This window comes from Taudactylus pleione, unplaced genomic scaffold (assembly GCF_031769625.1).
Source record: "Taudactylus pleione unplaced genomic scaffold, aTauple2 ptg001352l, whole genome shotgun sequence".
Lineage (NCBI taxonomy): Eukaryota > Metazoa > Chordata > Amphibia > Anura > Myobatrachidae > Taudactylus > Taudactylus pleione.
This window is the reverse complement of record NW_028285752.1, coordinates 1,152,405-1,165,038: the sequence shown is the minus strand read 5'-3', so window position 1 is coordinate 1,165,038 and position 12,634 is coordinate 1,152,405. Positions and strand designations below refer to the sequence as shown.

The 12,634-nt window shown below is 50.2% G+C and overlaps 1 protein-coding gene across 1 annotated transcript in view; it reads left to right on the top strand.

The window, feature by feature from the left end:
* LOC148443017 (usherin-like) overlaps nucleotides 1-12,634 on the top strand; it is a gene marked incomplete at its 5' end in the record, with an annotated part of 186,711 nt that overhangs the window by 84,638 nt on the left and 89,439 nt on the right. The window contains one exon of the mRNA XM_088463390.1: nucleotides 11,750-12,098. Within this exon, the coding sequence (XP_088319516.1) occupies nucleotides 11,750-12,098 (349 nt within the window). The remainder of the gene's footprint in view (nucleotides 1-11,749; nucleotides 12,099-12,634) is intronic.

Here is a 12,634-nt window from a genome sequence, read left to right as displayed (position 1 = left end):
GGGAGGCCTGGAGATGCTGGGGATCAATAGGGACATAATATAGTGCACCTGAGAGAGGGCCATGGCCTCATGGGGAAGGGCCAGGGAAGAGATAGGGGAGGCCAGGAGATGCTGGGGATAAATAGGGTCATAATATAGTGCACCTGAGAGAGGGCCATGGCCTCATGGGGAAGAGATAGGAGAGGCCAGGAGATGCTGGGGATAAATAGGGACATAATATAGTGCACCTGAGAGAGGGCCATGGCCTCATGGGGAAGGGTCAGGGAAAAGATAGGGGAGGCCAGGAGATGCTGAGGATAAATAGGGACATAATATAGTGCACCTGAGAGAGGGCCATGGCCTCATGGGGAAGGGCCAGGGAAGCGATAGGGGAGGCCAGGAGATGCTGGGGATGAATAGGGACATAATATAGTGCACCTGAGAGAGGACCATGGCTTCATGGGGAAGGGCCAGGGAAGAGATAGGGGAGGCCAGGAGATGCTGGGGATAAATAGGGACATAATATAGTGCACCTGAGAGAGGGCCATGGCCTCATGGGGAAGGGCCAGGGAAGAGATAGGGGAGGCCAGGAGATGCTGGGGATAAATAGGGACATAATATAGTGCACCTGAGAGAGGGCCATGGCCTCATGGGGAAGGGCCAGGGAAGAGATAGGGGAGGCCAGGAGATGCTGGGGATAAATAGTTACATAATATAGTGCACCTGAGAGAGGGCCATGGCCTCATGGGGAAGGGCCAGGGAAGATATAGGAGAGGCCAGGAGATGCTGGGGATAAATAGGGACATAATATAGTGCACCTGAGAGAGGGTCATGGCCTCATGGGGAAGGGCCAGGGAAGTGATAGGAGAGGCCAGGAGATGCTGGGGATAAATAGGGACATAATATAGTGCACCTGAGAGAGGGCCATGGCCTCATGGGGAAGGGCCAGGGAAGAGATAGGGGAGGCCAGGAGATGCTGGGGATAAATAGGGACATAACATAGTGCACCTGAGAGAGGGCCATGGCCTCATGGGGAAGGGCCAGGGAAGAGATAGGAGAGGCCAGGAGATGCTGGGGATAAATAGGGACATAATATAGTGCACCTGAGAGAGGGCCATGGCCTCATGGGGAAGGGCCAGGGAAGAGATAGGAGAGGCCAGGAGATGCTGGGGATAAATAGGGACATAATATAGTGCACCTGAGAGAGGGCCATGGCCTCATGGGGAAGGGCCAGGGAAGAGATAGGGGAGGCCAGGAGATGCTGGGGATAAATAGGGACATAATATAGTGCACCTGAGAGAGGGCCATGGCCTCATGGGGAAGGGCCAGGGAAGATATAGGAGAGGCCAGGAGATGCTGGGGATAAATAGGGACATAATATAGTGCACCTGAGAGAGGGCCATGGCCTCGTGGGGAAGGGCCAGGGAAGAGATAGGGGAGGCCAGGAGATGCTGGGGATAAATAAGGACATAATATAGTGCACCTGAGAGAGGGTCATGGCCTCGTGGGGAAGGGCCAGGGAAGATATAGGGAAGGCCAGGAGATGCTGGGGATAAATAGGGACATAATATAGTGCACCTGAGAGAGGGCCATGGCCTCGTGGGGAAGGGCCAGGGAAGAGATAGGGGAGGCCAGGAGATGCTGGGGATAAATAGGGACATAATATGGTGCACCTGAGAGAGGGCCATGGCCTCGTGGGGAAGGGCAGGGAAGAGATAGGGGAGGCCAGGAGATGCTGGGAATAAATAGGGACATAATATAGTGCACCTGAGAGAGGATCATGGCCTCATGGGGAAGGGCCAGGGAAGATAAAGGAGAGGCCAGGAGATGCTGGGGATAAATAGGGACATAATATAGTGCACCTGAGAGAGGGCCATGGCCTCATGGGGAAGGGCCAGGGAAGATATAGGAGAGGCCAGGAGATGCTGGGGATAAATAGGGACATAATATAGTGCACCTGAGAGAGGGCCATGGCCTCATGGGGAAGGGCCAGGGAAGAGATAGGGGAGGCCAGGAGATGCTGGGGATAAATAAGGACATAATATAGTGCACCTGAGAGAGGGCCATGGCCTCATGGGGAAGGGCCAGGGAAGAGATAGGGGAGGCCAGGAGATGCTGGGGATAAATAAGGACATAATATAGTGCACCTGAGAGAGGGTCATGGCCTCATGGTGAAGGGCCAGGGAAGATATAGGGGAGGCCAGGAGATGCTGGGGATTAATAGGGACATAATATAGTGCACCTGAGAGAGGGCCATGGCCTCATGGGGAAGGGCCAGGGAAGATATAGGAGAGGCCAGGAGATGCTGGGAATAAATAGGGACATAATATAGTGCACCTGAGAGAGGGCCATGGCCTCATGGGGAAGGGCCAGGGAAGAGATAGGGGAGGCCAGGAGATGCTGGAGATAAATAGGGACATAATATAGTGCACCTGAGAGAGGGCCATGGCCTCATGGGGAAGGGCCAGGGAAGAGATAGGGGAGGCCAGGAGATGCTGGAGATAAATAGGGACATAATATAGTGCACCTGAGAGAGGGCCATGGCCTCATGGGGAAGGGCCAGGGAAGAGATAGGGGAGGCCTGGAGATGCTGGGGATAAATAGGGACATAACATAGTGCACCTGAGAGAGGGCCATGGCCTCATGGGGAAGGGCCAGGGAAGAGATAGGAGAGGCCAGGAGATGCTGGGAATAAATAGGGACATAATATAGTGCACCTGAGAGAGGGCCATGGCCTCATGGGGAAGGGCCAGAGAAGAGATAGGAGAGGCCAGGAGATGCTGGGAATAAATAGGGACATAATATAGTGCACCAGAGAGAGGGCCATGGCCTCATGGGGAAGGGCCAGGGAAGAGATAGGAGAGGCCAGGAGATGCTGGGAATAAATAGGGACATAATATAGTGCACCTGAGAGAGGGCCATGGCCTCATGGGGATGGGCCAGGGAAGAGATAGGGGAGGCCAGGAGATGCTGGGGATAAATAGGGACATAATATAGTGCACCTGAGAGAGGGCCATGGCCTCATGGGGAAGGGCCAGGGAAGAGATAGGGGAGGCCAGGAGATGTTGGGGATAAATAGGGACATAACATAGTGCACCTGAGAGAGGGCCATGGCCTCATGGGGAAGGGCCAGGGAAGAGATAGGGGAGGCCAGGAGATGCTGGGGATACATAGGGACATAACATAGTGCACCTGAGAGAGGGCCATGGCCTCATGGGGAAGGGCCAGGGAAGAGATAGGGGAGGCCAGGAGATGCTGGGGATACATAGGGACATAATATAGTGCACCTGAGAGAGGGCCATGGCCTCATGGGGAAGGGCCAGGGAAGAGATAGGGGAGGCCAGGAGATGCTGGGGATAAATAGGGACATAATATAGTGCACCTGAGAGAGGGCCATGGCCTCATGGGGAAGGGCCAGGGAAGAGATAGGGGAGGCCAGGAGATGCTGGGGATAAATAGGGACATAATATAGTGCACCTGAGAGAGGGCCATGGCCTCATGGGGAAGGGCCAGGGAAGAGATAGGGGAGGCCAGGAGATGCTGGGGATACATAGGGACATAATATAGTGCACCTGAGAGAGGGCCATGGTCTCATGGGGAAGGGCCAGGGAAGAGATAGGGGAGGCCAGGAGATGCTGGGGATAAATAGGGACATAATATAGTGCACCTGAGAGAGGGCCATGGTCTCATGGGGAAGGGCCAGGGAAGAGATAGGGGAGGCCAGGAGATGCTGGGGATAAATAGGGACATAATATAGTGCACCTGAGAGAGGGCCATGGCCTCATGGGGAAGGGCCAGGGAAGAGATAGGGGAGGCCAGGAGATGCTGGGGATACATAGGGACATAATATAGTGCACCTGAGAGAGGGCCATAGCCTCATGGGGAAGGGCCAGGGAAGAGATAGGGGAGGCCTGGAGATGCATGGGATAAATAGGGACATAATATAGTGCACCTGAGAGAGGGCCATGGCCTCATGGGGAAGGGCCAGGGAAGAGATAGGGGAGGCCAGGAGATGCTGGGGATAAATAGGGACATAATATAGTGCACCTGAGAGAGGACCATGGCCTCATGGGGAAGGGCCAGGGAAGAGATAGGGGAGGCCAGGAGATGCTGGGGATAAATAGGGACATAATATAGTGCACCTGAGAGAGGACCATGGCCTCATGGGGAAGGGCCAGGGAAGAGATAGGGGAGGCCAGGAGATGCTGGGGATAAATAGGGACATAATATAGTGCACCTGAGAGAGGGCCATGGTCTCATGGGGAAGGGCCAGGGAAGAGATAGGGGAGGCCAGGAGATGCTACAAGCAAAAATTATAATAAACAGAAATGTGACAAACCCAAACAGCGCCCCCTGCTTTGCGGTGCCCTGTGCGATGGCACCGGCCGCACTACCCTATCTACGGCCCTGGCGTCATTTGTATTTACATCTATTCCTTTGTAGCATTTGGACAGTGAATGTTGTAGTTTTATAGCGGGGACGTTCTTGGGGGTCTTTCTATTTAGATCTCAAAGTTCACTTATGCAAAGGACCAACATGCTCGACTAAAGTTCACTGCATTTGGTTACGTGGCACAGACAGAGGCACAGGGCCTGCGCTGGACTGAGTAGCACCAACCTTCACTAAGATTGGCCAGCATTGCGCAATTGTTCTCCTCGTCTACATGATGCATGTTCCATCAGTATATGAGCGATATTTGTGAATGATGATGATGATAATCCAGGTGGAGGCCTGATCTGGGGCAGCGAGTGCACCCGGTGGTGGGTCCTGCGTGGCAGCCGCCCAAACACGGTCACACGGATATTTTTGCCTCCATTCGTGCTCCAACATGTGGACACCCCCTCACCATTTTCCAATTTTAGAGACTGATTGCTGTGAAATGGAGTAATCAGGGATATAAAAGTCTGCAATGGCCTACAGTGCCCCTCCGACCAGTGGAAAAGTTTATGAACTATTTGGACTTGGCATAAATAACACTGTGCATAGAGAAGTGTAAGGTTCCCTGTAGCATAGCTATATAACGATTCCATTTATCTATAACATCCATGCGACACTCTAAAGTGTAACGTCCCCTCAGTTACATTGTCATATCTGTGCTCAGAGTAATTTAATGCGCCTTTCCACGCATCATTTTTTATTCTTCATCAAACCACGGTAGCTGAAAGAGTGCGGAAATTCTGGAAATCTCGCCTAGATACGGTGTGATGCCACATGCATTGACCTATTTAAATCAGGACAAAAAAGTACTTTGTGTCAAGCAGTATGGAAAAATGTTTCATTACATTTCCTGCACCCTGACATCTGTCTCCTGATCACATTATACTGAGAGCCGTCACTATCCTTGTGTCTGACTCTGGTTATCAAACCATAGCACAGAGCACAGCTGTACAGGACAGGCGTTATGGGTAATCAATGATACAGATAAATAATAACCTCTTGCTTGGAAGACGCTTCCTTTTGTACATGCCTAGAAGCCAGGTGCGTTTTGTCCACGGCTAGCGCACAATTACAGGACATTTCTACCTTGGAAAACATAGTTTTGATGTGTTCTAAGCACATATATCATTTGCATCTAGTTATCATTTTAGATTCCCCACTACTTTACAGTTTTTGTGTTTTCTATGTTGCTTTTGTTTGCTCAACCCCCCTCCTTGCCAATTGTCCTTTTGGTTGTCAGATCAGTGCTAGGTTGCCTAATCCTGCCCACTTTTTCTTCGCAATTCCTGGTGTGTGGAAGCTCTCACTAAGGGCTCTATTTACTACAATCCGCATATTGAATGCGGATTGTAGTGTGATATTACCGAGTGAATTCGCATTGCGAATTCAGGCAATGTCACAGGGATTTACTATAAATCCCTTGCAGGGACCGAGCTTGCAATAAAGCTCTGTCCCTGCGGATCTCATCCGCACTCTAGTCGCGGTATTTTCGGAAAGAATACCGCGACTAAGAGCCCGCGCATGCGTCAACCGACCACCGCTACTACCCCCACCGACGCTAAGCCCCGCCCCTGGCGCTAAGCCCCGCCCCCACGATCGCGGACCCTCACGACCCCCCTCCCCCCTGCGACCCCCCCCTCCCTTCATTACACTTACCTGCATCCTCCTGGCCTCCGGTGATCTTCTCCGGGCTTCCCGATCAGGTGATCTCCCATACTGCACTGGGGCCCGATCACCTGATGACCGGGCCCCAGTGTACTATGGGAGACCAGCTGACCGGAGAGGAGCCATCACCGGAGGCCCGATCACCGGTCCCTGGATTCAGGTAAGTAAAAAAAAAATTTTTTAATTTTTTTTTTCTTTTTTTTACAGCAATCAGCTTGCGGTCTGCTTAGACCACATAGCTGATTACTGGTATCGGCTCCCGGCTCTGCTCTCCCCGTTAGAGCAGAGTGGGAGCCCGGTAACCGGGGGAGACCCTGGATAACGCCACCACCAGGTGGCGTTATTATCACAGGGCTTCCCCCGGTATTTTTTTACAATTTATTTTTAGTAACTGTGGTCGGATCACATTTCCCATTACAATTATGGGAAATGCGATCTGCTTTACTAAAAATAAGTGATAATTAGGGGTGGGAGTAGAATTTTACTAATTCTACTCCAATTGCCCTATAATAACTACAGGTGAAACTAAAATAATGTGAAAAGGGTGTGAAAACAGCCTTTTTCACTTTATTTTAGTAAAAATAATGTTAATAAATAGAGCCCTCTGTAACAAACATCATGCCCAGGAAGTGTATTAAACAATCAGTAACATCGGCCCCATATGCAGCACTTATGGCTGCCCATACCCTACCGTAAGTACTGCGAGTGCTGCTGTGTGTAATTCAGCCATGTGACGTGTACGGTGACGATGCATCTTAATTATGCACGCTCCTGAAACGGCATTCAAATGCACAGACACGCCTACATTCGCACCACCACACCCGTTTCCATCGACCACCCACTGTCACCACTCATAAATGGCGCATCCTGTCACGCAAAGTGTCTGTGTACATGGACTGGTTCGCACATGCGCACTTCATCTTATACGCATGCGCAGATTGCAAACATTGGCAGGCTACATGCGAACGCAGCCTAGCGACCGGCTCTGAATCAGGCTCTTAATCCCAAAAACAAATCTCTAATGATGCAGGGTGGGGAATGGGTATGATATACCGTCGGCCGCATGTCTGACGGTTCGATTCCCGTCAGCATCAGCCCGACAGGAGCAGAGTGCGACGCAGCGGAAGCCCGACAGCGCTGGAAATCCCGATCTTGGATAGGTAAGTATCCACTAACCCCCCTAACCCTAACCCTCCTTAGGGGTGCCTAACCCTAAGTCCCCCCCGGGGGTGCCTAACCCTAACCCTCCCTCCCCCTAGCCTAACCCTAACCCTCCCGGGGGGGTGCCTAACCCTAAGTCTCCCCCGGGAGCCCTGAACCTAACCCTCCCCCTAGCGGCTGTCCGCTCGCGGCGCCCGGCATCACTACGATCGTGATGCCGGTCTCCCGGCGTCGGGGAAATGCGGGAGTCTACATCCAGACGCCCGGCATTTCACCCTTGCCGGGATAAGACAGTCGGGAAGCCGGCTGCCGGTATATAGGCAGTCGGCTTCCCGATTGCTTCCCCAGGGTGGAGTTCATGTCTCCAACATGCACAGTGAGGGCTGGGGTGCATGGCTGTGGCTCCCACTTTCGCAGACGGAGTCATGACAGCCAAGAGGAGAACCGGGTAAATATAGTGGGGATGAGGGTGAAGGCAGGGATGGACACAGCCCTGGCGTATGGCGGGTCCAAAATTAAACGTTTTTTCATAACACACAGTTGACCATTTCTTTTACTGTCAACGATTTCAATCAGTTGAAGTATCTGTATATATTTAAAATAAATTCCCCGGTTTAGGTGTCTGGGTATTTGTTCGGGCTAATCATTTTAAACCACTGGATGGATTTTGATGGGGTTTTTGCTATTCTGTACAGCATTGGTCGAGGAAGGTTTAGGTGTATGAACCAGTCATCTGTGACAAAAGGGAGCCAAGCAGTGATGATTTAGTGAAGCAAAGTCAAAGAAAAAAATCTTGCACCAAGCTGCTGTATAGAAGCTGGCTGGAGTTCTAAAACAGTGAGAGCTAATTTCGGGATAGCAATGTGCCCTGTTGCTTAGCAGCAGCCGAGAGAGAGAAGGGAGTCAGGCACTGAGCAGGGTCACGTCTGAGGCAGACAGAGAGTAATAGACAACCTCCAACGATCCCATGAAGATGCCCTGATGGAGCCAGGGGAGGCATAGCTATCAGGAATTTAATGAAAACAAACAACCATCTGAACACTATCGAATGATTTCCATTTGATGGTGGCAAATATCGGACTACCACCATCAAATGGTAAAAACACTACCATCGTAACAAAAACATTGATGGTTAGTAACCACCGGATTCCAATGTCCATCCCTACAATGAACCTGCAGGCGAACTCTGGCCAACACTCCTCCACCATGAAGTGCTCCTCTCCAGCATGATGTCCCTGCTTAGCCACTTGCCCTCGGTGAACAGCAGGCACCTCCAGCGCTGTTCTCGGACAGGGGCAACATGGCGAGGAAGCTCAACAGGAAGCCCAGGAAATATAGAGTACATTGTACAAAGAGGACATTTCTAAACGCCATGTTCAGCAGCTAGGGAGAGGTGCGTATGGAGGCTGCGGAAATATGCACTTGGTGCTGATAATGCTAATGATAGCTGCAATACAAATCTCTCATCCATGATCCTCCTGCTCTTCCCAGCACATCCCAGTGGCCGGGCCCCAGCCAGCTCCAGGTCAGCAGCAGCAGTGGGGGGTTGTGATGACACTGGTGAGATGCAGGGGGCTTTGGTGACATGGCGTAGGTTGTTATGAGATGCAGGGGGCTTTGGTGACATGGCGTAGGTTGTTATGAGATGCAGGGGGCTTTAGTGACATGGCATAGGTTGTTATGAGATGCAGGGGGCTTTGGTGACATGGTGTAGGTTGTTATGAGATGCCGGGGGCTGTGATGACATGGCATAGGTTGTTATGAGATGCAGGGGGCTTTGGTGACATGGCGTAGGTTGTTATGAGATGCAGGGGGCTTTGGTGACATGGCGTAGGTTGTTATGAGATGCAGTGGGCTTTGGTGACATGGCGTAGGTTGTTATGAGATGCAGGGGGCTTTGGTGAGATTAAATTGCTCCTGTGCGAAGCCGGGGCGGGTCACTAGTTTGATAATGTAAAGTAACACAAAACTAATAACATGACTACGTTAAATAAAACCACCTTTTATATAAGAATTCAGGGAGCCGCCATTGTATCTAAAGACACAGGATGTTTTGTGCTCTGTGCAGACTGTATAACTGTCCGGTACAGGGCTAGAAGATGCAAGACAATTCCCTAAAGTCCCCACATCATATAAGCCCCCAGGCCCTCCTCTAACGTTTATCTAGCAGTATTGCCGGGAACTTATGTTCTCTATGACAGCTCCTTGCATAATTTTAGTTTACTATCATTGCTGGCGAGTTAACTTCTAGTACGATTCTGGACTACTGTTTCTACACAACGCTACCCTTAGAAGTGAATGGGCGGTGGTAACAAAATATAAGGGTGCCAGGAGTTATCACTAATAATTAGTATACAGTTCCTATGGCTAAAGTAAAGCTCAGTTTCAGTACCCATACTCTGACACTGCACCAATTGGTGTAATTTACCTAAACCGCTTTTGCTGTGCCATGAGTAGAAGCCGCTACTTGAAATCAGAGGCGGTTCTTTGGCTGAACCCACTTTTCCATTGACTCTCTGTACTAGCAGGGTCATCCTGGCCAAGGGCGGTGTTAGGGTGTTCGGCGCCCCCCTGAAAACTATAAATTTGTGCCCTTCCTCCCAATTATTTTATAAAGGAACAGCATGCATAAAATAAAAGGGCGTGGTCTCAAAAGGAACAGGTGTGGCCACACAATAGTAGCCCAAATTCAAATTACGCCACACAGTAGCCCAATCTTATTTACATTACACAGCACATAGTGGCCCTTATTCACATTATGACACACAGTAGTAGTGCCCCTTCTTATACATATAATGCCACAGTAGTAGTAGTGCCCCTTATACACATAATGCCACAGTAGTAGTGCCCCTTCTTATACACATAATGCCACAGTAGTAGTGCCCCTTATACACATAATGCCACAGTAGTAGTGCCCCTTCTTATACACATAATACCACATTAGTAGTGTCCCTTACACATAATGCCACAGTAGTAGTGCCCCTTATACACATAATGCCACAGTAGTAGTGCCCCTTATACACATAATTCCACAGTAGTAGCACCCCTTCTTATACACATAATGCCACAGTAGTGCCCCTTACACATAGTGCCACAGTAGTAGTGACCCTTATACACATAATGCCCATAGTAGTAGTGCCCCTAACACATAATTCCCGCTTTAGTAGTGTCCCTTACACATAATGCCCACAGTAGTAGTGCCCCTTATACAATGCCCACAGTAGTAGTGCCCCTTACACATTATGCCACACAGTCACGCAACACTGTACTTACCTGAAGCCCCACTCCTGTCCCACAGACATCTGACAGCTCCTCGTGCTCGGCACTATGGGATAGACAACATGACGTCTCTCCCTACACACAGTGCAAGAGCCGGAAGGCGGCGCTCAGGAGGGAGCTCCAGCCTCCGGCTGCAGGGTTGGAACCTGCTGGTAACAAAGTCTCAGCAAATGGCGGCACCTCTCCAGCCCGGCGCCTTCCTGTTGTGCCCGGTTGGCTTACTGAAGTGGCCTTGATCCCGGGTAATGTGGCGAAAACTCTAACTGCTCCCAAAGGAAGAACTGCTGAATACAAACGTTTTTGTGAGGGGTTCATGTAATGTGTAAAATAGGGGATTTCCTGGGGTTTCACTAATCACTAATATAGAGGGGAACATGACGGGTCAGGCGGGCACCAGACAGACAGTAGCGGGTGAGTGACCACTAATCACTAATATAGAGGGGAACATGACGGGGTCAGGTGGGCACCAGACAGACAGTAGCGGGTAAGTGACCACTAATCACTAATATAGAGGGGAACATGACGGGGTCAGGCGGGCACCAGACAGACAGTAGCGGGTGAGTGACCACTAATCACTAATATAGAGGGGAACATGACGGGTCAGGCGGGCACCAGACAGACAGTAGCGGGTGACCACTAATCACTAATATAGAGGGGAACATGACGGGGTCAGGCGGGCACCAGACAGACAGTAGTGGGTGAGTGACGAGTAATCACTAATATAGAGGGGAACATGACGGGTCAGGCGGGCAGCAGACAGACAGTAGCTGGTAATTGACCACTAATCACTAATATAGAGGGGAACATGACGGGTCAGGCGGGCACCAGACAGACAGTAGCGGGTGAGTGATCACTAATATAGAGGGGAACATGACGGGTCAGGCGGGCACCAGACAGACAGTAGCGGGTGAGTGACCAGTAATCACTAATATAGAGGGGAACATGACGGGTCAGGCGGGCACCAGACAGACAGTAGCGGGTAAGTGACTATGGTGAGTGATACTATTTATATAAAATGATGATAATAATAGGTTCCGCCATCACTGGGTCTCATCATATCTAGAACAAGCCCAGGTGAATGGTGGAGGGTCTCCGGGGGTCAGCACGGTTCCCCTGTAACTACTGTGTATATACATAGCTATTTGTATGTAGTGATAATGGAAATGTTTAGAGGAGGATAGATCTATTTATACAGTATGTAACCCAAAGTGATTTGTTTTATTTGCAGGCGCCTTGCTGGCCATGATGTGATATTACTCATTTGGTCGGGTGGGATCTTGGAGCATATCGATGCTTCAGAAGAACTGCAGCCTTACACCGCATACGAATACCGCGTCACAGCACAGAACAGTGCGGGGTCTGCAGAAAGTCTATGGTCTCTAATTTACACCCCTGAAGCTGCACCTGAAGGCATCCGACCACCCAGCGCACAAGTAACAAGTGCCTATTCCGTGTCTCTGGCCTGGATGGCTCCGGCAAGGCCTCATGGAATAATATCGCATTATCGTATTATGTATCAAGGGATCACAAGTGATCCACATTCCAACACCTCCTCCTGGTCTATAGTAACCGTGCTGGTGAGTCACTCTGACCATATGGCTTTACATTGTATACATTATAGAAATACAGGTTACTTTGGAATGCTGTTGTTTTATGCCAAAAAATTATCGCATGTATGTAATATCGCCAGTGAAGATGCAATAACATGTATCTGTACAAGGAAATGTATGTGATATCGCCAGCAGAGGCGCAATAACATGTATCTGTACAAGGAAGTGTATGTAATATCACCAGCAGAGGTGCAATAACATGTATCTGTACAAGGAAGTGTATGTGATATCAACAGCAGAGGTGCAATAACATGTATCTGTACAAGGAAGTGTATGTGATATCACCAGCAGAGGTGCAATAACATGTATCTGTACAAGGAAGTGTATGTGATATCAACGGCAAAGATGCAATAACATGTATCTGTACAAGGAAGTGTATGTTATATCACCAGCAGAGGTGCAATAACATGTATCTGTACAAGGTAGTGTATGTAATATCACCAGCAGAGGTGCAATAACATGTATCTGTACAAGGAAGTGTATGTGATATCACCAGCAGAGGT